The 27,348-nt window shown below is 22.6% G+C and overlaps 8 protein-coding genes across 8 annotated transcripts; 6 read left to right on the forward strand and 2 right to left on the reverse strand.

Moving 5' to 3' along the window:
- Window positions 1-538: 538 nt before the first annotated feature.
- On the forward strand, window positions 539-2,323 carry SRAE_2000051500 (Hypothetical protein; the record flags this gene model as incomplete). Its single annotated transcript, XM_024651354.1, has 1 exon — window positions 539-2,323. One exon carries the CDS (start codon window positions 539-541, stop codon window positions 2,321-2,323), a length of 1,785 nt encoding a protein of 594 aa, XP_024505040.1.
- A 2,706-nt stretch (window positions 2,324-5,029) lies between these two features.
- SRAE_2000051600 (Hypothetical protein) lies at window positions 5,030-5,956 on the forward strand (the record flags this gene model as incomplete). The annotated part of the gene is made up of 1 exon (XM_024651355.1): window positions 5,030-5,956. The coding sequence occupies one exon, from the start codon at window positions 5,030-5,032 to the stop codon at window positions 5,954-5,956; it is 927 nt and encodes a 308-aa protein (XP_024505041.1).
- Window positions 5,957-6,590: 634 nt separating this feature from the next.
- Window positions 6,591-8,569, forward strand: SRAE_2000051700 (Nucleotide-binding, alpha-beta plait domain-containing protein; the record flags this gene model as incomplete). Its single annotated transcript, XM_024651356.1, has 4 exons — window positions 6,591-7,257; window positions 7,306-7,979; window positions 8,023-8,387; window positions 8,497-8,569. 4 exons carry the CDS (start codon window positions 6,591-6,593, stop codon window positions 8,567-8,569), a joined length of 1,779 nt encoding a protein of 592 aa, XP_024505042.1.
- Window positions 8,570-9,801: 1,232 nt separating this feature from the next.
- Window positions 9,802-12,520, reverse strand: SRAE_2000051800 (Sterol-sensing domain and Patched family-containing protein; the record flags this gene model as incomplete). Its single annotated transcript, XM_024651357.1, has 3 exons — window positions 9,802-9,936; window positions 10,020-10,202; window positions 10,256-12,520. The coding sequence occupies 3 exons, from the start codon at window positions 12,518-12,520 to the stop codon at window positions 9,802-9,804; spliced, it is 2,583 nt and encodes an 860-aa protein (XP_024505043.1).
- Window positions 12,521-12,965: 445 nt separating this feature from the next.
- Window positions 12,966-14,417, forward strand: SRAE_2000051900 (Mitochondrial import inner membrane translocase subunit TIM44; the record flags this gene model as incomplete). The annotated part of the gene is made up of 3 exons (XM_024651358.1): window positions 12,966-13,031; window positions 13,114-14,238; window positions 14,298-14,417. The coding sequence occupies 3 exons, from the start codon at window positions 12,966-12,968 to the stop codon at window positions 14,415-14,417; spliced, it is 1,311 nt and encodes a 436-aa protein (XP_024505044.1).
- Window positions 14,418-18,136: 3,719 nt separating this feature from the next.
- SRAE_2000052000 (Transporter) lies at window positions 18,137-21,528 on the forward strand (the record flags this gene model as incomplete). The annotated part of the gene is made up of 4 exons (XM_024651359.1): window positions 18,137-18,185; window positions 19,353-19,493; window positions 19,531-20,765; window positions 20,854-21,528. The coding sequence occupies 4 exons, from the start codon at window positions 18,137-18,139 to the stop codon at window positions 21,526-21,528; spliced, it is 2,100 nt and encodes a 699-aa protein (XP_024505045.1).
- A 166-nt stretch (window positions 21,529-21,694) lies between these two features.
- SRAE_2000052100 (Protein FAM69C) lies at window positions 21,695-23,070 on the reverse strand (the record flags this gene model as incomplete). The annotated part of the gene is made up of 3 exons (XM_024651360.1): window positions 21,695-22,670; window positions 22,724-22,790; window positions 22,860-23,070. The coding sequence occupies 3 exons, from the start codon at window positions 23,068-23,070 to the stop codon at window positions 21,695-21,697; spliced, it is 1,254 nt and encodes a 417-aa protein (XP_024505046.1).
- Window positions 23,071-23,927: 857 nt separating this feature from the next.
- Window positions 23,928-25,577, forward strand: SRAE_2000052200 (Asparaginyl-tRNA synthetase; the record flags this gene model as incomplete). Its single annotated transcript, XM_024651361.1, has 1 exon — window positions 23,928-25,577. The coding sequence occupies one exon, from the start codon at window positions 23,928-23,930 to the stop codon at window positions 25,575-25,577; it is 1,650 nt and encodes a 549-aa protein (XP_024505047.1).
- Between the last annotated feature and the right edge of the window lie 1,771 nt (window positions 25,578-27,348).

Consider the following 27,348-nt stretch of genomic DNA (forward strand, 5'->3'; position numbering starts at 1 on the left):
ATTTTAAACATTAACGATATAGTAAAAACGATTTTATATCATTAACATATGATATTAATGAAACTTTCTTTGCTAAGAAGAAGTATCACTGTAGGAGGATGTTGGGACAGCATTGGTAGTTCAGTGGAATCCGTAAGAAGACCAAAGGAAGCTTCGTGAAGTAGATTCCAGGCAGAAGTTTTACAACATTTGTAAAAGTATTGAAAAACAAATTACCAATTTAACTCTTATCATTTCTGATATGTAAAGAGTAAAAAACAATAAGTACTACAAAACAATTTAAGTGAAGATTTTTTTAATAATTTTATTAATTATAATCTTGTGAACTTAAAGTGTACTTTATTCCAAATAGATTTTTTTATAATTACATATTATTCATTGTTTATTTTCTCACAAGGAAAATTTTTAATAATTCTTGCGTTTAATAATATTTATTTTCTAACAAAACAACAACGAGTTTTCTACTCTTTTAATACCTTGGTTATAATTAATAAAAAAGTACTATTGTAGAGTTAATTTTTTAAATTATTTTTTAGTTATGGCTCTCCATACGAAATTAAGTAATCCACCTGATGTAAAGAGTATTCGTAGGAGTGAAGAAATTATAAAAAAAAGCCAAAGCAGGAATTCTACACAAAATAGTGGTTTAATGGATTCTATTCTCTGTCAAATGGATGAGATTCATGCACCATCTGTTGTTGATATTCAACCATCATACAATACTACCACTGAAGAATTATATTTAAATTATCAAACATTAGAAAGAAATCATCAATACTGGAGCAGACAGAAGCCAATATTAACTAAAGATATTGATTTAATGACGCGATTAATATGGTATAAATCTATGCGTGGTCGAGTTGATGCTTATGCTAGGATGTCTATAACACATAAAGAAGAGTTTTTTTCCTCACTTTCTGGTGATTGGATGGATCCTTTAGATAAAGATAAATATAGTGAATGTTTAAATAAACATGGTAAAGGACCTAGAACTCCACCAGGATCACCATGTACAAGTTTAGGAGGCGGTGTAATTCCAACAGACACTTCACCAACATCTGAAGGATTGACTAAGATATATGATTCTGTTGGTGATAGTGATTATTATGATGGTAAGAATGTTTTACTTAATGAATTGGCTGCATCAACAAGAGTATCAGTATCAGAGGTAGAAAAAGCAATTGGTAAAGATTTAGAAAATGTTATAAAAGGTGTTAATAAAGAAACATTACTAGCAACTTTAAAATCAGCTCTTCTTAATTTGTCTACAACAACAACAACATTATCAAAAGAAACAAACAATAAAATATCAGAAGAAGATGGTGCTGGTAATGTACAATCATCTGATGAAATGTCATTGGTTTCATCATCTGATGGTAATTCAACAATTGTATCTATTCTTCCACCACCGCCACCACCTGAAGATATTATGCTATTAGCTAATAAAATTATAGAATCTCCACCAGAACCACCGACATTTAATTTAGAAGTAAAATATCCTATGTCAACTAAAAATATGTATTCAAAAATTGATTCTAATACACAACAAAGTACAAATATTTATTCTAGTACACCACCAATACAAAGATCTCAAGAAATATTTCCTATATTAAATTTGTCATGTAACACACCACCACCATTAAGTACTTCTAATATGTTGTACAGAGGTAATGATCAATCAAATTATGTTAGTAATAAAAACAAGAAGTTTTGTACGCAAACATTAACACCAGTTCATTCAAATTTAAAAAGGAAATTTGATAAATCATCAACTTATAGGAATAATAAAAATTATAACAAAAATGTAGATAGTACACCATTAATCCCCTCAAAATATAAATGTATACAAATGACATCTAAAAATATTAATAATACCATGAATTATAGCTGTAATAATAGTAATCAACAACCAAAGAGAATTCCAACAGTAGATTTAACGGCAGGAATATCTTCAAATACTCCTATAGGACAAGGTGTTAAATCTACTCCAACAGGAATGGTACAACAAAATACACTTAGAATGATTCCACCTCCATCTATGCCAATGAGTAGTAATAATATACAACAAGGATTAGGAATGTTGTCGAATATCATAACCATGAATCAAAATCCATATGGCCCAGGAAGAGGCTTACCAACAAATACCTCATCAATATATGGACCACCAGTAGGTATGAATAATAATCCAAATTTTATAAAAGGCATGAAGCCAAATAATAATACAAATTTTGGAACTCCTATTCGATGTCCACCACCATCGTCACATTCTTTACCACCACCTATGATGCCATCGACATTGGGAACCAATTTTTGGAAACGATAACTACACAATACATTCTACTTTTTTTTATATTTTTTTTAAAATTATTTCTAAATATGCCTAGTTCTTTCAAAGATTTTCTCTTAATACGGTTATCAAAATCCTATATATATATAGAAGAGAAATGAGTTGTGAAAATTTATTTTTGATATTTTAATTTTTAATAAACTTTTCTAACATAAAAACGTGCACTGAAAACATTTAATATGGTTGTTTTATCAAAAAGTAATTGTTTCATATGAATATTGCAGTAAAAAATGCCAAATTACCATATGCCGCAAAATTTTTTCAAGTAATTTTAAAATGAAATTTATCCTAACGGTAAAAAAAAGATTGGAAGAACTACTTTTGATGTTAATATTTTGTAAAAAATAATTTTTGAACAAGATATAAGATTTTGAAGTTAGGTTTAAATTTTCCCTAAATTTTTAGAAACCAAAACTTTTTAAAAAAAGATTTATCAATGAAATTAAAAAATTATTTTTATTTATCAAATTTTACATTATACCCGATGAAAATCTTTTTAATAAGAAATTTTATATTGATAAAAAAAACTACCTTATTTTATTGATATCAATTTTTATTTCTAAAAATATATCAAAAAAAGAGTGATAAACATTGCGCTTTTATCGTATGAATTTAATATTCTACAATAGTAAAAATAGTTATTATTTTAAATCAATGAAAATATAATATCGAATTCAGGAAATAGAATTAATGGATATTAAAAAGTTTTTAAATTAATTCTTTTTCTAATTATATCATGCGCTTTAAATGTTATTATATAGTGGCAGGAAATAAAAACAGGGGGTAAAGATAATTTTTTTTAAATTTATCTTTAGATATAAATCAGTGATAGCCGTAATAACAACAGTAATCACTATTATAAAAAAATATATATATATTATTTTAAATATATTTTTTTCTATTAAAATTATTCTATTTTTCTATCATAATAAATAAAATTTTAAAACATATTTAGAAACACTTGAACAAGAATCTAAAATAAGTAATTAGAAGTCATTTATTATAAGAAGTTGATTTTATAACGTTTCTTTTAAAAAAAAATTCTTCTGTTGAAGAAAATAAAACATGGTAGTTTAGATATCTAGTACAAATGAAAAAATTAACAAAATTGAAAAATTTTAAACAAATAAGTGAATAAAAATTTTACATGATTCTAAAAAGGTAATAGATTGAAAAAAAAATAAAAAAAATTTAAAATTTTATCTATTTTGATTTATAAAATTTTTACTAGTAAAAGTATTTGAAAATTGATAGTAATAAAAATGGTTTAATAATTATTTTACAATAAAAATTTAATATAACAATGTAAGATTGATGTAAATATATAATTGAATGATTGGCTACTAAAAAGATTCTTTAAATAATTAATTTAAAATTTCTGAACCTAACAATTAATAAGATATTTCCATATTTAAAATACAAATAAATTGGATTTAGATTGTAAACAAAATGAACAACCCTCTTCAAAAAAGAAATGTCAAATATGTAACAACAGAAATTGTTCTACAAGATTTCTGAGAATGACATGTTATCTTGCAACCCTTCTATAATAATTTGAAAAATCAACAGAAGAATGTACTTTAAAAATAAACAACAAAATATATTCATAAAAATTGAAAATACAATACAAACATATTTAATAAAAATCTAAATAGATAATAATAACAGAATAAGTAATTAAAAAAATTGATATTGAAACAATAAATGAAAATAATTTTCAACAAATGTAGTTCAACTAAAACTACTAAATAGTACCAAAAATCTTTCTTTTATTTGTATATATACTATCACATCAATTAAATAGAAAAGTTTTTATCAACCAGCCTATGTATACTTGTTTTTTATTTTCTTTTTTTTTGTTTTGTTTATTTAAAATCATATTCATTTTCTTAAATAACATTTTGTAAAATATCGTTCTTTTTAACCTATTTTAACATTAAATAATATTAAATTTTGATGACTAAAGACAAAAAAAAACCAATGATTAACAAGATATTCATTATGAACTTACTAATAAAAAAAAACTTCCCATACTCCTGTGCATCCAGGATACTCTCTAAAATAAAGTTAAAAAAAAGAATTGTCTTTACATGAAAACGTACAAACTCTATCAAAAAAAGTAATATACAATAAATGTAGTCAAAAAAAATAATAGAATAAAATACGTTCTCCTTAATATCTTGTCTCTCAACAAGTAATGTCTCCTATAAAGCAATATTAAAGAAGTGGTTAACATGATACATAGCTGAACATCTTATAAAATTTTTTTATTTTTAATCATATTATAAAAACTCCTCGTCATTACACAGTGTCGCCATTTGAACGAGAAAAAAAAAAGTGCGAAAAAGGGTTTATTAAACAAAACAATTCTATGGATATGTCTCTATCTTTTATAATTTTTTTTTTCTTCTTACAAATATAGACATAATATTTTTTTACCTACTAATGTTATCATTCAGATTTTTGTAAAAAATTTCCTTCAATTAAATATATAATGAATAATGGATATATTTTTTTAGATATTCAAAAATTTATTTAACAATTAACATTTTTTTTATTATTTCTTTTTTTTTCTTCGTTTTTATTTGTCTTTTTATTAATCCTAACCTCATTCTTTATTTTATTTATATATCTCATCGTTTCATTTTTTTATTCAGGTATATACTGTTTGTATCTCTAAGCATGCTTAATACTAGTGATAGTTATGTTCCCTTTTATCTTACCGTATTCGGAAAGTCAGGTAATGGTTCACCTGATAAAAACGTACATTCAGAAGAATCTACATTAGAAGTGTCAGAAAATTTTAGTAATAATGATATAATATTATCATCTAAAGAAAATGAAAGCCCTCGTATGGTTAATAGACGGGCTATACTTCCAACACCCGAAATAAATACTATAATTTCACCACAAACCTCCCGTAATATGGTTCCATCATTGCTTTCTCTTGATATTCAAAGACCAGAGGGTATTTTTCAAGAAGAAGCAAAAATTTCTAATCATAAATTAGCTTCTAAAAATATTTTGCCATCACAATTATTATCCAAATGTCATCGTCCTTTAAATAAAAATAAAAATTACCCCAAAAAAATACATTTATTTGGAGAAGTTAATAGTGATAGTCAAAAGTTATGGCGAGTTGACGGAAGGCCTAATAATAATATTATATCTAAAAAATTAATCTACACTCCGGCCAAAAATTCAAATGTTCAAAATCCTTATACTAATGGAATATCTTCATTTTTCTTTAACAATACAATTCAAGGACTACCAAAATCATGCCATCAACAGAAATTGAAAGTTCCTAGACAAAATTGTCATTTAAAAAGTAGTATTAATTACTCCAATAAGAAAAATGGTGGAGAAAAGGGTGTTATTGAAAAGAAAGTTATTTCAAAGAAATGTTACAATAACAACACTAAACATAAAAATGGAAGAAAAGTAGGAGCGAATTTTGAGGTATTTCAAAAAAAGTGCAATACCTATAATGTTAAACATTTTAACAATAATATAGATAATTTTATTAGAAGACCTGAATTAAAACATGATTATATTCCTCTTTCAAATAGAAAACCTTTATTGCCTGCTCCTTTTAAAAATCAACATTAGATGAATCCCAAACAATCTATTTTCCAACCGGTTATTTAAATTATCTCTACTAGAAAGGATAAATATTTTCACATATGTTTTATTTAGTTTGTGTATTTATTTTCTTGTATTTTATATATATATATACAAACAAAACACATTATTTTTTGTTGTTTTTCCTTTTATATAACAACATAATAATATAAAAATATTTTTTAAAATACAGATGGTGTAAATGAAGTACATTTATGAATGATAAATTATTAAATAAGTTTAATAGAAAAAACATTGAGAAGATAACGTTACATTATATTATTATATGTATATATATATGTATAAATAGTACAGTGATATATATATATATCCTCTCATTAAGAACTCTTGAACGGAAAGTGCTTCTTGTTTACAAATTGGAGAATTGATATATCTTTCACTTGAACGTACTTTTAGCTTTTTGTACATTACTCGTAAACTTTATTTTACAGAGTCAAAGACTCTCTCTCTATCTGAATTCAACGATTATTTTTTTGTTATATCTTATTAGCGAAATCTGACTACTACTAGTTTTTTAAAAAATCATTTCAATTATCTTAAAATACATACTTAATACTCACTTTATTATCAATAAAATCTCTTCCTCACAAGTATAATTTACATGAACTCAAGAGAAGTCTTTGAATCTGAGGAGAATAAATTACTTGAGGAGAGTAATAATATTCCTACGACAACCTCTACTTCCTCTATTATTAGTGATAGTATTATTGATGATGATGCTGTAGCTTTACTGGAAGGAGATTATGACAATGATAGCAGTAAAGATATAAAAAATAGTGGAACAAATACATACTCAAATAGTTTTTATAATTATGATGAAGAATTTGAATTAGATTATTCTGAGGATGAATTATTAAGAGATGATGAGCCTACTGTGGCTACTAAAACTGATACTGAAAAGAAAGATACTGACTCAATAAAAGAAAAGGAAAAAAATGACAGTGTGGGTGATAAAAATAATATATCAGTTGATAAAAGTAATAATGATAATAAAACAACATTAAAAGATGATGAAGATAAGGTTTCTAAGTCTAAAAAAAATAAAACAACAAATGGTAAAAGAAATCCTATAGTTTATGGAAGTGGTGTAAATAAAAAATCAAATAAGCAACATAACAATAAAAAAAGAAATTTTGAAAAAGGTCCTAGATATGATAAATCAAAAGTTATTCTTAGAACATCTTTTGTTGGTCCAAGTAATGGACAACAAATGTCACAAGGAATGATGGCTAATAATCAAGGTTATCAAAATCCTGGAAGATTTAATGGTAAGATAAAAGAAAATATAAAAAACAGTTTTTATTATATTTTTTTAGGTCCTCAATTAATAAATAGTAATGCTTTTAATGGATTTTCTAATATTAATCCTTTTGGGCCAACGACTGGTCAACAACCACCAATAATGGGTATAAATCAACGTAGTGGATTACCACCAACAGGTATAATAGGAAATAATCCATTTGGACCAAATCCAGGGATAGGATTTCCTAATAAAAGTATGATAAATAGTATGAATTACGGTCAGCCTAGAAGCATGATACAAACAATGACAGCAACAACTCCTATAACCGGTATAAATATGATGGGATATCAATATTCAGGTCAAATGCTTCCTCAAAATGCCTATACAGGTGGTGTTATTATGAATCCTACTATGCAAATTGATTGGTCAAAATTGGCTGATGAATTTAGTGGTGTTACCGAGAGTGGAAGTAGAAGTGGTAGAAGATCAAGATACTCTAGTTCTTCTTCATATTCTTCTAGTGATGGGAGTCGAAGAAGTAGATCATCTAGGGATAGTAGTAGTGATAACTCTAGAAGGCATCGAAAAAGAAAGTCATCTAGAAAAAGTAGGAAAAATAGGAAAAGAGATTCTAGGAGGAGATCTAGATCTAGAAGTTACTCTTCTGATAGAAAAAGAAAAGATGATCATAAAAAAAAGGATAGGAGTCGAAGTGAGGAGAAAAAAAAGAAAGATAAAAGTAGTAAAGTAGGTTAAAATAATGTGGTTATATTTATTATAATTTTTTTAGAAGCCAAATCCTACATTAGAATGTGCTAAAATAGTTGGGGTAGATAAAGATTATTTACGTAAAGTTGAACAGCAAAATAAACTTCGTGAAGAAGTTTTAAGAAAAAAACGTAATAATGAAAAGATTGATCCAAAAGAATTAAAAATAGAGGAACTAAGCCCAGAAAACATTCTAAAAGCATATCTAGTCGTTTCAATAAAACCATCTTCTAAAACATGGTCATTTGGTAATCCAAGGGAAAAATTAACAGTTATAGCTAAAAGTGTTGGTAGAATTAAAAAAGTCTGGAATAAAGGGGATAGAACAATTTGCGTGATATTTGAATCTCATGATGATGCAACGAAATTTTCACGCACTTACGATGGGTATGTTTTTTTTCACATGTCAACACCTTCATTTTGGAAGAGGGATATTGATATTATTAATTCATGATTGTTTAACATATTTATATATTTTTTTTCTTTCTTTCTTTAGGAAGACAGTCAATGGGACAACATTAGATGTTAGATTGGACAAATGTCGTCTGATTTTATCAAAGATTTCCTAGGAAAGTTGTTTTATTATTTTTTATTTATTTTTTTTTTGAACTTTCCTGAAATGTATATTTTTGAAAAAAATATATGTATATTGTACAGGGTGGTTCATGAGGGTCTTCCCACTGAACCAAAATGGTATATATATAATACCAAAAAAGGAAAAAATTTTTAAATTGTAAAAAAAAATAAAATGTGATAAATGTTTTTTAAAATTTTTTTTTAAAAAAAAATTCTGGTACTGTTCAGTTTTGGTAGGGCCAATTTTTTTGAATAAAAATATGTAAATAAATTTTTTAATTATTTTTTACGGTTTTAATATCAATTTTTTAATTATTTATTCTAGTTATTATCATTTATTCAGATTTTGGCTAATTGTACTTGTAATGGATTTTTAATTTTTATAAATAAAATTTTTATTTATTATTAATTTGTTGTTTTTTAATATTTTAAAATAAAAAAAGAAGAATTACAGGAAATTAATTGTTTGAATTATAAAAAAATTTTTTTTGAGGAAATTTAAGTAATGTATTTTTTCAAAATTTTTATTATAAAAAGAAAGGATTAAAATATGATATATATATTAGAAAGTTAATGATAGTTCTGAATATAAAGATAATTGAAGTCAAAATGCACCTAGTTGTAAAAAAGATTTAAATAATGATAACTATAATCATTTAAATGGTATGTGATGTAGAATGATATAAATAACTTATTTAAAAAACAAAAAAAAATAAATTTGAAACTTTTGAAATTACAACATAGAAAACTATTTTTTGTAGTCAAAATTTTTAAAACTATACAGAAAGATTTTTAAAAAAATTACATAAAAAGTTTTTAACTAAATGAATAAACATATTGATAAGAAAATTTATCTTTTAAACAAAACCTGTTTTTGAAATTTTTCCCCTAATAAAAAAATTTTAAAAAGATAAATTATAAGACTAAAAAAATGATCACATAGTATAAAATAATAATGTATAATTCAGACATGTTTATTGTGATTTTATTCACTATGAAACAATAAATTATTTTATCATACATTTGCACTTTATTTTAAAAATTATCAAAAAAAAATATAAATATATTTAATCAGCTGTTTTATAAAATATTTATTAAAAGTAATTTTTTCCTTTAATTTATTTATCACAGTTAAATATGTTTTGTTTTAAATTCACTTTAATAATTTTATACATACATAACATTCACCTTCTAAAATCCTTCATTTATTTCTTTATTTTTAATATCAACTGTAATAGGCATTTATTATGCCAAAGTCTTTTGATGTATTAATTAAGCTTAAGTTATTATTATTATTATTATTATGATTTAATATACTTAAATCTTTTGTTTTGTTATCAAGAGATTCCATATCTTTAACCTAAAATGATTATCATTTAGATATATTTTTAGTATATATTAAAATTAGTATTGTATTAAAAACAAATAAGTTTATAAATTTACCAGATATCTTAATCCTACAGGCAAAAAAAGTAGTGAATGTAAAAGTCCCACTCCAACTACAGAGACAACTGTTATTGTAAAAGTTTTTACAATATAAGAATTAATATTTATTAATATTATTACACCTAATATAGTTGTTGTTGATGCTTGAAGTAGTGGTAAAGTTATAAATTTAAGAGATTTCTAAAAATAATGTTGTTATTTATTATAATAATAAAAAATTATTTTTTTTATACCTTTAATTTATTCTCTTTCTGAGATAGGTAATGAAGAACAACATGAGAAACATAATCAACTGAATATCCAATACTCATAACCATTGTTATCATTGAAATGATATCTAATCTAACTCCAGTTGCTGAAAGGAGACCTCCTACACCAATATTAATTGAAAGAATTGATACAATAACACATCCAAGTGAACGAATTGCTTTTGGAATTATTAAAATAAATACTCCAATAATAGTTATTGTAGCAATAATAACATTCTGAATACAACTTTCAATAGTTAATTTATCTTGATCTATTTTAATAAATGAATTATCGTAAACAAAACCAGTATAATTACTTTCATTTAAAATTTGTTTCAAATGTTGATGTCTTTTCATAATATTAGAAGGTGAGAATTGCCGTTGCCGAAAGACCATCTTGATATAATTTATTTTTGAACAAAAACTATCATTTTTTTTATTATATGAAAAATCAGATTTGTATTTTGATAGACTTGGTTTTGTTAAAGTGAGTAATAAAAATTTTTCAAATATTTCTTCTGTTTGAAATGTATATGGAAAAACTTTGTTAAAAATTCTTAGAAAAAAAACATCTGGTGAGAGAAGATTTGTTGTTGAAGTAAATTTTTCATATAACTTTATCAGTTTATTTCGTTCTTGATATGATGATAAAGAGATATTTGAAACATTTATTACAACAAGAGAATATAATCCATAGTCATTATATAATCTTTCTGAAGCAATGATTTCTTTTGTTACATGTGAATCTGATTGTGATAGTGTTTCTAATTGAATACCAATATTAATATTAATAAAATAATATCCAGAAAGTAATAAATATAGCAAAAAAATTACACCAACAATTAAGGGTGATAATTTTTTCTCCAACAATTCTGTGTATTTTTCTATAATTGTTGAATATACTTCTGATAATTTACAACCATAGTACTCAAGTTGAGTGGCACCTAATTTTGTACTTTTGTCATTAATTTCCATTTTACATGTAATTATCATAATACCTGTCAAAAAACTACTTTGGTAAATAAACATCACAATTATTGATAATGTACAATAAGTACAAAAAACTTTAACAATATAAAATGTACTAAAAGATCCAATAAAATATGATATTGAATCTGTTAAAGTTGCCATTAAAATAGAACACCCAACTTCACCTATTGCTTTTGATAAAACATTTTCAACATTATTATCATTTGCATTTGCCTTTTCATTTTTTTCTTTCCATGCTTGAAGCATTAAAAACATATTATCTGTACCTATTGATAACATTAAAAATGGTATAATGTAAACAATTTCAAGAAAAGGAAAACCAATACCAATTAAGATACCTATGGATGTGATAACAGCCATTCCTGCATTTAATAATGAAAAAAAGCCTAAAAGTATTCTTGATATTGGATTTTTTTTTGAGATACAAAAAATTGTTGTTGAAATAATTAATAGTAATCCCATCCAGGGAAGATATTGAATAAGATCTTCACCATTTTTACTTAACTCTCGAGGTAACGATGTTGATGTTGTATAAAATAAATTAATTCCTTTTTTTGGAATTATTTTTGAAAGTTCTTTATCAAATAAACACATCCATTCTTCTATCTCATGAACATTTTCATCCAATTGATAGGGAATTTTTATACTTCTAGCTTTTATAATTTGTGAATTACCTCTTTTATCAGTTAATGTTTTATTTAATTTAACATCACCAAAAATAAATGTATTATCAATTGTCATGTTGCCAAAATTAATAAAAGGATACCGTGCCATTAATTTTGTTGTTTCATAAACATTATCTTTTCTCATTAATAATACTATTGGATGTTGTTGACAAATTGTATTCCTCTTCAAACATATATCATTGAAATTTTTTTTATTATGTGTTCTAATTTTCATTACTTGATTATGTATTGTTGATACTATTTCTAGAACTGATTTTCTAAGAATATTTTTTTTATCAGTTGTATCTTCAATTATAAAATAAGCTATCTTTTTATCAAGTATATAATATTCATCTCTTATCAATTCATTTGATGAAAAAAATTGTTTAATCTTTTCAGCATCTTCATATGCCTTTAAAGTTTTTGGTAAGAAAATTTCAAGAGATTCTTTTGTAATAATTTTAGTATTTGAAATTGTATATATAGATAAGATTGTTATTATAACAGGTATATATATAAATATTTTTGGATTTTTAGAAATTAATAATACTTTGTATTTAAAAAATTTTTCAATATAATATGAAATTCCTTTCATAATTTAATATTTTAAAAATAAATATACTAAATTAAATTTATTCTCAATTTTATATCATTTAAAGAGGTTAATTTCTATCAATTTTTTTAAGTAATTACTCAATCTTTTATAAAAATTTTTACTTTTAATTGAAATAAATATTAAAAAAACAAATGACCTGAAAATATTCTTTATTCATATTTAATAATATAAAAATTATAATTCATTTTTAATTAAACTTTCATTATCTTTTTTTATTTCACTATTATCTATGACTTTATGCATATATAACTTTTTTTTTTTATAATCATCTTCTTTTTATCACAATCATTTCATTAGCATTATTTAAAATATTTGTATTAATATTTCAACACTAAGAGGTAACATTTTTCCAAAAAAATTTTGGAAAAAATTTTTTAAAATATATTACGTATTCTTTTTATTTAAAAAAAATCTAAAATAGGATATGAGAAATATAAATAATATAAAAGGAATTACTTCTAAAATATTTTTAAATTCTAACTCAACAAATGTAAGTCATAATATTTTTAAAAAAAAAAAATAATAATTAATAAATAAATAAAAATGTTTATTTTAAAATTATATATATTTAGTTTATACTAAATTCACCCCCAATAAGGTTATCATATCTTGAAACGCAAAAAAGATTCAATTCTGGTAGACCCGGTCCTCGTAAAGGGTTTTTTTCAAATTTTGTAAATAATTTACGTGAAGAATTATCAAAAAATGAGGATTTAAAGAAGAATAGTGAAGCTTTGGAAAAAAGGTTAAAAGAATTACAGGAGACTGAGGCTTTGAAAGAAGCAAGAAAAAAATTTGATATTGTTGAAAAGGAAACATTTAAAGGTAGTGATGTGGTTAAACATAAAGTTATTGAATTAAAAGATCATGTAAAAAAGGCGTATAGTGAATTTGAAAAAACAGAGGCAGGAAAAAAAGTAACTGAAGCTGGAGCAGAAGCAATTAAAAAAGCTAAAGAAGCTGCTGAGATTGCTGGTAATGTAGCTGGAAAAGTTGGTGAAACAGAAGTTTACAAACATGTTAGTGATGCAGCTAAAGAAATTGATAAGATAGCTGATGTACATATGTACAAAAAACCTGAACAATTACAAATGAGAACTTCTGAATTGGATAAAGCTTTTGCTAATAGACCTATTAAAGCCAATACAGAGGCTACTGGTATAACATTACATAAAAATGCTAAATGGTATGCTGGTTGGAAGGAGTATACAGAAAAAAATCCATATTATAATAAATTATTAGATCTTAAAATGAAATATGATGAAAGTGACAATCTTGCTGTTCGTATGTTACGTAATGTAACAGAAAAACTTTCAACAGTTTTTACTACCAATTCACCTGAAGGAGAAGTTTTGAGAGAGGTATGTAAGATGGATCCATCATTTAATGTAGATGAATGGTTAAAATTTGTTGAAAAACAAATTATACCAAATATTTTGGAAGCATATATAAGGAATGATCTCAAAGTTCTTGAAAGTTGGTGTCATGAAAGAGCTTACAAAGTTTTGGCAATGACTTTGAAAGAATTTCAAGAAATCGGTTACAATATCAGTGAGTCAAAAGTTATTGATGTTAGTAAAGTTGAATTGAATACTGGAAAAATGATGGAACAAGGACCTGTATTTGTTATTAGTTTTCATGCTTTCATGATAAATGTTGTTAAAAATAGGGAGGGTAAAATTATTCAAGGTGATGATGTAAGTTATACTATTATTTTATAAATTTTCTTTGTTTCTTTCTTCTTTTTTTTTTTTAGAAAAATCCAGTACGCGTCACTCATATATGGGTAATGTGCAGAGATATGGAGGAATACAATCCAGCAACAGCATGGAAAGTTCTTGAAATTCATATGCACGAATCACCTATCTTATTTTAAAAAGTTACTTAGTTACATAAATATCTTTAGTATACCTTATAGTTAGTTATATTTTATTATTATTTCAAATACAAAAGTAATAAAAATAAAAGTTTCAATTATAACATATCTTCTTTTTTTTGATGGCATCTTCTTTTATTGTTATATCATTTAAATATGAGTAACTTTATTTGGTTTTTATATAACATAAATTTAATATAACGACCTGAATCGTCAAAATAAATGGGGGGTCTTCTTTAATTTATTGTAATCACCTTTTAACATACATAACATTTTTATTATTTATTATATTCATTTCAAAAATGATAATGATCCTTTAAATTTAATTACCCCTTTCCTTTTTCCTCATACTATATTTGGTATTTTCTTTAAATATATTATATCATTACATTTTATAGGTCATGATTATTATCATAAGAAAAATATTGTTTTAAGATTTATATCAATTATTCTTATCATTTTATCCCTTTCATCATACATTTTATGTTATGTACTTTTCATAATTTGAAATTTACAAATTATTGTTATTCTTTAATCTTTTTTTTTTTTATTAAATTTATTTAAAAGACAATAGTTATTGTTTTATTATATTTTTTTTTTTAAATATTGAAAGGTAATTTTTTTTTCTAAATATATTAAATAAATAATATAACATTTTTATAGAATTAATTGTTAATTCTTTAAATCTTTTTAATATAATATATACAAAGAATAAATTAAAACTTTTTTTAAAGAATCTTTTTTTTTTCATATAATTAAAAAAAATGAGGGAAAAAGATGATCATTGTTTTTGTATAAAATTTGAATATCTTTATTTAAAAAGTTTTATTAATTATTTTTTAATTATTCTTCTGTATAATGTAAATATTAAAAATAATATATTCAATAGATAAAAGAGGGAAAAAAAGTAATAGTTAAACAAAGAGAATCATCTTTTGAAATAATGTTGTAGTAAATGTCTATAACACTAGAAAAAAAAAAAAAAGATTTTATTTTACATTTATTTTTAAGGAATATATAATATATATATATGTACTTATCACTTTGTATATTAGAACAAAGAAAATTTATTGTTATTATCCTTTCTATTAGTTTTATACAACATTTATATATCATTTAATATAAATAATTTTAATAACATTTTTAAAAGTTTTATAGTTTTTATTCTTCCTCCAATAAATATATATTGTATATCAATTTGAGGAGTATATGGTGTTTCTATTATATATAATATATATTAACAATAAAGAATCCTTTATATCATATGATGATCAGTCTTTTCTTTGTTATAATAATTTAAATATACCAATCCAGTAGGTCTTTTCCTTTTTAAAAATATTATTTTATTTCATCATTTATCATTATTTCATCTATCTTTTTTGTGTTTCTATCTATCTCTCTCTCTCTCTCTCTTATTCATTTAACTATAAAAAAGGTTAATAGTAAAGTATAAAAATATTTATCAAAATATATATATATATATATATTAACCATGATGTTGATTTAAATAGTTTTTGTTATTTTACTATCTTTTAACACAAAGAATATCACATTTTTGAAACAAAGGCAATTTTTTTCTATTATTTTTCTCTTTTTATAGGATCATTGTTTGAGATAGAAAAAAAAGATATTTATTATTATCTTTTCTATGTGTTAATGAGAGAGGAGTACTAAAAAATTTTGAAGGTTTTTATGTATTATAAAAAGAAGAAAAAAAAAAAAAGGGGGTGGATACTAGTAAAATATATGTGTACCTATGTACAACAACTTTTACACCCTACTTCTATTATTTAAATATATTTAAATATGTTTAACCCTTCATTTATGTTTCAGTATCAAAAATAAGACAAAGTTGAGGATGTTATTATTATAATTAATTTGTTAATTATATATATATATATATTTATATAATTATATTATTTTTTCTATTTTAATTTTTTATACTATAGTAAATCATCCTTGCTTTTTCTTTGGTTATTTAGCTATATGAATAATAAGATATTTTTTCATAAGCTGAACGATCAAAGGAAAAGCTTTGTTATGACGAAATAGTATTATTGGTTTTTAACCCCTTAACTATATTTTTTTTCTCATTGGAAATAAATGGATATTTCCTTAAATCATGTGGTAATACAAAAATAATTTCTTTTCTTTTTTTTTTTGCAAAAATGACAGTGTTCTTTTAAAATATAATTAATCTTATATACAAATTAATTTTTGTGAATATTTTTAAATTCTTTAGAAAAAAAAAATAAAAATGGAATATATATTGGAATAAAAACTATACATCAATGGCTTAACCATTTTAAAATAATCCATTAACTTTTATTAATAGATAAAATAAAAAAAAAATTTTTATCATCATCAAATTATATTACCATTTAAAGAATCAAGCATATTTTTTTAAATTACCATCAATAAAAGTATTTTTATTAAATAAAATAAAAGAAGAAAAAAATAGAAATTTTTTAAGAAGAAATATTTTTAATGAATTAAGAAATATAGTGCCATTTATTTCATAGTTTCTTTTTTTAATTATCAAAAAAATTTTGAATGGAAGCATAAAACATATAATTATTTTCAATTTTTTTTTATTCCAACATATTAAAAATATATATATATATAATTTTAAATTTCAAGAAATATAACTTTTTTTTTTTCAAAGAATAAAATTAAAATGTGACTACTAATTTGGAATACTTTATTACTTTTATTAAAAAAATCTCACAAATTATGTTAAAATGTATAAATATATATATCATATTTATTTATTTATTTATTTTTCAGAGGATGATAAGTAATTTTTAATTTTTTTCATCTAATATATAAGTTTCATTAGTCTTGTGAAAATTCACACACACTTTAAAGTATTTAATTAATAATTTCAATATTTACTATTTATATAAGTTTTGTTACCAATATTGGTAATGATTTTTAAATGATCTATTAATGAGAGAAAAATCACACGCTTCTCCTTATTTTCTTTTACTTTTTATTTTTAAATTTTTAAGATAAGCTATTATAGGTAACTTTTAAAGTATCGTTTTATTTATAAGTTTTAAATTTTAAAATTTATCAAACTTATTTTATTTAAATACCAATTTACCTTTAAATTATAATAATATTTTATTAAAAAAGATAAAATAAAATATAAGAATATATTTTTAGACGATAAAATATATATATAACTTAAAAATAAATATTAAAAAATATTGACATTAAACTAAAAATTCATTTCTTGATTTTTTTTTTAAGAATATTTATCATATGATAATATATACCATCCAGAATCTCTCATAATATTTATATTAAAAGTATTTCTATAATTCCTTTAAATATATACTTAAATTCTACTTCGAAAGTTTATCTCTTAAAATATCTCTCTAATATTATGGGAAGAAATTATTCTTTTGTATTAATAATATCAATAAAAAACATTTTAAAAATAATTTTATAATTTTCAAAAGTTTTTGATATCATCAAAACTTAAACAAGATAACTTTTTGTATATATTTTTATTTTATAAAGATTTAAAAATAAAAATATTTTATAAATGTTATATATTATTAATATATTTTTAAATAATATTTACCAAACTTTTTTTTATTACAAAAATTTATATACTTATATAAAATTCACTTTTTTCAGAATTGGTAAATTATTATACCATTAAACTGTAAAGAAAATTTTTTTTTTTTTATAAAATTATCAAAAATATAATGCTCCGTTGGGTTTCTATTAAAAGGTCCAGAAAAACACAATCATCAGGTATATTTTTTATACTCATATAAACTTTTTTTTTTTAATTCTTTTTATATTAATAATGTTCTTTTTTTTAAATTACTAATACTTTTTTATTTATATAACTAAAATGTATGCATATAATTTTCGGTAAATAATTAATCATACATAATTTTTCTCCAATTTCCTTTTATTAAAAATTTTAACAACCCCATATTTAATATCTTTTGTTAACAGGAAATTTCTTTTTTTTTTCAAAATTTTTAATTTAATCAAAAAATAAAATGATACAAAAATCTTTTTAATCTTTTAAAATATATATATATTTGTTAATGAATATCATTCATTTAATATACAAATTCAACTTCTTTTATGAAAAATAAAATTTAAAAAAAAAAAAAAACAAACTCAATTTAAATAAGATTTTAGAACTATAAATAATATAGATACTATTTCTGTATTAGAATGAATATTTTTAAAAAATAAATGAGGTTGATATATATTTATATATCTATTTGTTACTACTGATACTGATATCTATATGTAGAGGTATATTATATTTTACTTTCTTTTTTTTTTTATTAATGCCTTCTTCTACCATTTCTGAATGCTTGAGGTTTTCAATTACCAAAAAGGCAGGCAAACAGATGTATTCTAATATATTTATATATCTAACCATAACACAGATCATCTACTATTCTGGAGTGGTAATTTTTTATTCCACAAAATTGCCATTGTACCTAGAAAAAGGAGAAGTATTAAAATGAAAGATAAGAGAGAGTCTCAAAATACATATATATGTATATATATATATGTATAATGCTAATATTCAAATTGTTTCAAGGGTTTGTACAAGTTAATTAATACAAACATCTCTTTTTTCCATACATATTCATTCATCTATTTACCATGAGAGAAGTAATAGTTGGTTTATGAAAATGTGAAAAAAAGATTCTTTGTAATTGTTTCTCACTCTCAAAATATAAAAATATATATAAATCTTTTCTTCATCATAAAAAGTTGGTATTCAAAAAAAAAAAAAAAAGATGAAGAAGATAAAGGATGAATAAAAGATGATAAAACTATTTTTATATTTTTAAAGTACCAACTTTTTAAAATGCTTTCTTTATCTATTTTTTTTTTATTTTAAATTCTATTAAAATTTAATTTTTTTTTATATTTCATTCTATTAAGGTACATCTTCTGATTACCAGAATTCATCAAAAAGTAAGAGAAAAAATAAAACACCTAAATTTGTTACTGATATGTCTCTAACTGTTGATGGTTCTTGTATTAATAATAGTGCTAGAAGTGAAGGTTACCAATCACTTGATGGTATGTTTATATATATTTTTTTTAATAATTTTTATAGAAAAATTATCAAATGAAGATGGTTCAATAAGGACAACAAAACATGACACAACTTCAGTTTATAGTACTAATAATAATTCATTAAAACCTCCACAATCATCAATAACAGGTGGATCTCGAAGGCATTCTTTACTTTTACCTCGTGAACAATGGAATAATAAAATGGAATTCCTTCTTGCTGTAATAGGTTATGCTGTTGATTTAGGAAATATATGGAGATTTCCTTCTATTTGTTACAAATATGGAGGTGGAGCTTTTTTAATACCATATTTAATAATGCTCCTTGTTGGTGGTTTACCAATGTTTTACTTAGAACTTCTTCTTGGTCAATATCATCGTTCTGGATGTATATCAATTTGGAAAGGTTTATGTCCACTTTTTAAAGGTATTGGATATGGAATATGTATAATATCAACAATTATGGCATGTTTTTATAATGCTATTATAGCTCAAGCTGTATATTTTACTTTTGCTTCAATTACATCATTAGAAGTTCCATGGAAAAGATGTGGTAATTCATGGAATACACCATTATGTAGAGATGATACAATGACAATTGATAGTATTAATAAAAATATAACAACTTTTCATAGAACTGCATCACAAGAATATTATATTTATAATGTTTTGGAATCACATAAATCATCAGGTTTTGATGATTTAAATGGTATTAAAATTGAATTAGCTGGATGTTTAGCAGTTGTCTTTTTTACAGTTTATTTTGCTTTATGGAAAGGACCTAAAAGTAGTGGTAAATTTGTTTGGATAACAGCTACAGCTCCTTATATTGTTTTATTTATTCTTCTTATTAGAGGTATAACATTACCTGGAGCATCAAAAGGAATAAAATATTACTTAACACCAAATTTTACAACATTACAAGATCCTGAAGTTTGGACTGCTGCTGCTACACAAATATTTTTTTCACTTGGACCTGGTTTTGGTGTCTTATTAGCATTATCATCTTATAATGATTTTCATAATAATTGTTATCGTGATGCTATTGTAACGTCTATCATTAATTGTCTAACATCATTTTTTTCTGGTTTTGTTATATTTTCAACATTAGGTTATATGAGTGAAATAACAAATACCCCAGTTTCAGAGGTTGTTGGTGCCGGAGAATCATCACTTATCTTTATTGTTTATCCACAGGCACTTGCAACTATGAGTTATTCCAATTTATGGAGTTTTATTTTTTTTGTAATGCTTATAACTCTTGGAATTGATTCTACAGTAAGTTTTGTTTTTTTATTAGTTAATATTTTTTAATATCATTATTTACTTATTTTTTTTGTTTATTTGATATTATTTTTTTTTTTAGTTTGCTGGTATTGAAGCATTTATAACAGGATTTTGTGATGAATTTCCACATTTTATTGGTCGTAGAAGAGAACTATTTGTGGGAGTAGTAATATTTTTATTTTTTATTGGTTCTCTGCCTACCGTAACTTATGGTGGTAGTTTTGTTATTCCATTTCTGGATGGTTATGGTGTTTCACTGTCTGTTCTTTTTATAGTAATGATGGAAATGATAGTCGTTTGTTGGTTTTATGGAATAAATAAATTTTCAGAAAATGTCAGAGAAATGTTAGGTTTTTATCCAGGAAGATATTGGAGAACTTGTTGGATTTGTTGTCCTGTCTTTATTGGAATTATCTTTTCATTGGCTGTCTATAATACTAATTTTAAACCAATGGTTGATGGTGATTATACCTATCCACAATGGTCTGTCTATCTTGGATGGGGAATTAGAATGTTATCAGTTTTAGCTATTCCAGTTTATGGTTTAATTTTAATTATAAAAACACCAGGAGCATTATCTAAACGTTTACGTTTAGCATTAACACCACAAAAAAGAAGAGATTCAAGGAGGTTATCAGTTTGTAATTCTAATGTTACTAGACAAAGTATTATTCAATTAAATGGAAATACTGTTATTACAACAGCACCAAAAACATCAATTGATAATGAGAAATTTAATAAAATTTTCCTTTAAAAATTTACAAAATAAATGATATATATATATTTTTTTTTGATTTACAAATTAAAAAATAGATAGAAACTTTTAATAATTAAATTTTACTTTTATTAAATCACATTTATACTACATTAAAAAAAAATTTGATACCCATATTTTATTGTAATAATAAATTAAAACTATTTTAAACATCAGGTAAATTCCAAGCCCAAGCAAGTCTTAATTCATTAAGCCGTTTTAATTTATCTCCACCAGTTCCAAAACAAGCCATTAAAAATTTATTATTCTTATTAAAATATCTTCCATATAATGGTGTAATAAGTTTATTACAAAAAATATCTAAATTTTCATTTATTCTTTGATTATAACAAGTATTTGTTATATTATTACATTTTGATAAACAATCACCCAAAGAACAATCATTGTCACTTGAACATGATAAATTTCCAAAAATATTTTCTAATTTACTTTTTGTATATAATTTATCAGCATCCAAAATTAAAAATCTTTTTCCATAATTTTGTGAAAGTCCCAAATTATTAAATTTTACATCACACCATTCAAGTGGTTCATTAAGAAATTCATAAAATAATTTTGCTGTACCCATTAAATGTATAAGAATTTTATTTTTTAATGTCATATAATATGTCTTCATTTTAAATGGAACTACATTTTCAACTTCATATAAATGACCACAGGATGAAACAATTGTTGGGAAGACACGTGATAATTTTAAAATTTTATAATTTATATATTCTGGTTGTTGAATTAATCTCCAAATTGTTTGCCTTTCAGAATCTGTTAAAATTTTATCACTTCTATTTTTGTATGGTGGATAAATCATATTTATAATATGATTTGAATAAGATAATGGAAATCCTAACATTGTATGATTATTAATTATTTCTAAAATTAATCTAATAAAATCTTCATTTTTAATATTATTTTCTAATGATTTATATTGATAAAAATATTTTTTTGATGTTTTAAAAATTCGAGTTGTTGTATTTAAGGTTAAAAATATTATATGTTTATTTTTTCCAAATTCATATTTGATTGAATTTGATAGAGAAAAAATGTTACATAACTCACTACAAATATCACCTGTTAAAATATTACTTTTATAATCATTACATAAATGTTGTAGTATATTTATTGCTCTAGAAAGAAAAAAAAATAATAATAATATAACAAAAAAAGTTTTAAAACTTACTCTGTTGAGTTATCATTGTTAATATCACTATCATAATAATCAATATCCTTACTAAATTTATTACTAACTGTATTATGTAGAAATATGATAAAAATAATAAAAAATACAAAAAATACAGCTATTTTAGTTAATTTACAAGTATTTTTTAAAAAAATAGAACATATTTTTAAAAAATCATCTATTCCATCACAATCATCATCCTCAACTTTTCCAATAAACTTTTGTTTTTTCATATAATTTTTATAATAATATTCCTTCTCACCGGAAATATTATCATCAGAATACCATGTATCTTCTTCAGTTTTACTTATATTATAATAGTCTGGATAGAAATAGGTATTAGCCATTTAAAAAAATTTGTTTTCAAATATATAAAATAATATATATTATGTTATATTTCTTCATTAATAAATCTACTTTTACTAACTATAGAATAAAAATATAGATTAAATATGTATAAATATCATTTGATGTATATAAATATTAACATTTAGGTTAATATCAGATTTTTTTATTATTTTCTATAAGAATAAAATAATAATTTTTTTTTTGTATATGAATAGAAAAAGTTTTAATAAATATATTTTTCCACCTTAGAAGGTGTTTCTTTATTCATATATTACATAAGAAACTTTATTAATTTTTTATAAAATTTATATATCTAAAATAAAAAGTATATAATATAATTTATTTTTTACTTCTGTTTTTTTAAAAAAAAAAATAAGAAAAGATAAGAAATAAAATACATATATATATACAATGACATATTGTTCTATGTATATTTTATTTCTTATTTTACAAATAAAATATAAAAAGACTAGATACTTTTATGGTGTTTTATCATAGATAAATATTTTTAAAATATCTGTTTATATTAGCTTTAATCATTTTGGCGTTTCTTATAAAGAATGTCTGTGGACGTATAATACCAAGAAATAATTGTTGGTAGCCTCATTTTATAGTATTTGAACTCAATTAGTATGTAAAGTAATATTATATTTATTATTAAAATCTTTTAGAAATTTTAATAAATAATTTCTTTGAATAAATGAATTAAAATTTATAATTCTTTTATATATAATAAATTTTTAGATTAAAATATTTATTTATTTTAAAATATTATTTTACTTTATCATTTACTTAAATATAGTTTTACCTTATCATTTATTTAAATATAATTAAAGTATTTATAGATATAAATATAATGACTTCAACTCAATTATTTATTTCACCTACAACGGGCTCAGATGACAATGGTGATGGTTCAATTGAAAAACCATTATCAACACTTCTTAAAGCTATGATGATTGTTAACTCATCAGAAGGAAATTTTATGGTTGAAGTTGAAAAAGATGGTGTAAAAAGTTATGAACCTGCATCAAAGACAGCTCTTAAAAAAACTAAGGGACGTTTTGAACAGGAACAAAAAAAATTAGCAAAAGCTAATGAAAAAAAGAAAAATGATGCATTAGCAGCTGAAAAAAATATTGAAGAAGCTAAAAAAATAAAATTAGTTTTAGATGAAAGTTTACCTAAAGCTACTTTTGTTAAATTAAGAGATATAACTTCTTTTATTGATAAAAGAATTATTATTAAAGGATGGGTTCATAGATTAAGACAACAAGGAAAAAATCTTATATTTTTAACTATTCGTGATGGAACAGGATATTTACAAGTTGTTATGACAGATAAATTATGTCATACATATGAAGCTTTAACTCTTACAACAGAATCATCTGTTGAAATATATGGTACATTAAGAAAACTTCCTGATGGAAAAATAGCTCCAGGAGGAGTTGAATTAACAGCAGATTACTGGAGACTTATATGTACTGCTCCACCAGGTGGTATAGATAATGTTCTTAATGAAGAGGCAGGTGTTGAAATTAAATTAGATAATAGACATCTTGTAATTCGTGGAGAAAATACCTCAAAATTATTAAAACTTCGTGCATCTATAACAAGAGCTATGAGGGAACATTTTAATGATTATCATTATACAGAAATTTTTCCACCAACACTTGTTCAAACACAAGTTGAAGGTGGATCAACACTTTTTGCTTTAGATTATTTTGGTGAACCATCATATCTTACTCAATCATCACAATTATATCTTGAAACATGTTACTCATCACTAGGAGATGTTTATTGTATAGCACAATCTTATAGAGCTGAAAAATCTAGAACACGTAGACATTTAGCTGAGTATGCTCATGTTGAAGCAGAATGTGCTTTTATAACATTTGATGAATTAATGGATAGAATAGAAAATTTAGTTTGTGATACTGTTGATAGATTAATGAAAGATCCAAAAATAAAAGAAGATATATTATCTATGAATCCATCATTTGTTCAACCTAAAAGACCATTCCTTAGAATGACATATAAAGATGCTATACAATGGTTAAGAGATCATGATGTTAAAAATGAAAATGGTGAATTATTTGAATTTGGTGAAGATATTCCAGAGGCACCAGAAAGATTTATGACTGATAGTATTGGTAAACCAATTTTATTAAATCGTTTCCCAGCAGGTATTAAAGCTTTCTACATGTCACGTTGTGAAGATGATCCAAGTTTAACAGAATCAGTTGATTTATTAATGCCAAATGTTGGTGAAATTGTTGGAGGTTCAATGCGTCTTTGGAAGGAGGATGATCTTATGAATGCTTTTAAAAATGCTGGACTTGATCCAAAACCTTATTATTGGTATACAGATCAAAGAAAATATGGTGGTTGCCCACATGGTGGTTATGGACTTGGATTGGAAAGATTTATCTGTTGGCTTACTAATACATATCATATAAGAGATATTTGTTTATATCCAAGATTTGTTGGTCGTTGTGCACCATAAATAAATTATAATATCATTTGATTAATTATAATAAAAATATTTCTAATATATATATATATCAATGAATTATAAGCTTTTAAGATTTTTTTTTTTTTTAATTTTAAATAAATTTTTTTAAGATAAAAATAATGCCCTGATAACAAAAAGTGCATAATTAATATTTGTTGAAAAATAATTATATGAAGTTAAACTTAGAATTTTGAATGATCTATTATTTAAAATAAAAATGAAAAAGAAAATGTTGTTATTTAATATATGAAATAATGGTAAATACAAATTTCATTTTGAATAATACTATGTATTTAAAAAATAATATTCTTTTAAATAAATAAAAATAATTTGTAAAAAAACATAGATAAAAATTTAATACAAAAAGTTTCAAAAACAAAATATGTTTTTATTCAATTTCAGAAAAAAAAAAAAAAACATTTTTCTCGACAATGACGTCGATTGTAATTTCAATAAATTATTTTACCAAGGCAATTTTATATTTGGTATCCTTTTACATATACATCATATTTTTTTTAAATTAATATTATATTTTATAAAAAAATTTGATAACAATATTTTTAATTTTTAAAAAGTTTTTAATGTAAAAAACAATTTGATAATTTTAAAATTATATAGCAATCTGAATCACATTTAAAAATTTTATTATTATTTATTTTAAAAAAAGTCATTCAGATTTAACCTTTTATTATTTTCATAGTTGAAATATTTTGTTAGAATTTTTTTCTATTTTTTCATTTTTAAAAAGTTATATATTTTAATATTTTATCAAATTCACTTTGATATGCCATTGTTTTTACATTTGAAAAATAGCTTTTTTTTTTCTTATAACATTTTTACAGCTAATTTTTAAAATTCGCCATTTTAAAATTTTATTAGCTTTATTAGTTGAAGGACACTTGACTTGTTTTTTTTTTAGTATTGATAGATTAACATGTTTTTTTTTATCAATAACTTGATTGTTTTATCATCTTATTAATCTTGATAGTCAAAATATAACTCTTTTGTTAGTTTATATTATTAATAAAATATTTAATATCTTAAATTTTTTTTTTGATGTTTATATATAAAGTCACAATCAAGATATAAAAATTAAAATGATAAAAAAATAAAACATTTATAATATATAAAAGAAATATTTTATTACTTTTTTTAAAAAAATATTATAAAGCATATAAACTACCATTGATTATGGTGTCGTTTACTATTACATTTTTATAAAAAATGTATATATAAAAAGTATAGAGAGATTATATTATTTGATTGAGATAGTTATAGCAATATACAAAGATTCTATTGATTAATAAAAAGTTTTTAACAATGAGATTGTTGATCAGTTATAAGTTAAAATAACATATGTATGGTATCCATTTTTTGATTTAACTAAGTAGGTAAACTTTTATAATAAAAGATTTTATTTTATAAAAAAAAAGAATATTGTTTAATAAATAAATAATGTGTTGCAAAAATTAAAAAGAAAGGTTACAAACTATTTTTTTTATAGTATATTTAGTTTGTAAAAAAGCAATTATTTAAAAAAATAAATTATAATTGTTTAAAAATATGATACACTAAGAGATACCCAAGGAGTGGTGTTAAAATGATGGGTTATAATTCTTTATATATAAACATTTTACTGATATAAAAAGTAATCAAAACCATAAAAAAATATATATATATAAAAATAATTTTATCAGTGAAATAAATATATTCTTGATGAGGCATAAAGGTGTCCACTATTTTTAATGACAACCAGAAATAA

This window comes from Strongyloides ratti (genome assembly GCF_001040885.1).
Source record: "Strongyloides ratti genome assembly S_ratti_ED321, chromosome : 2".
Classification (NCBI taxonomy): Eukaryota; Metazoa; Nematoda; class Chromadorea; order Rhabditida; family Strongyloididae; genus Strongyloides; species Strongyloides ratti.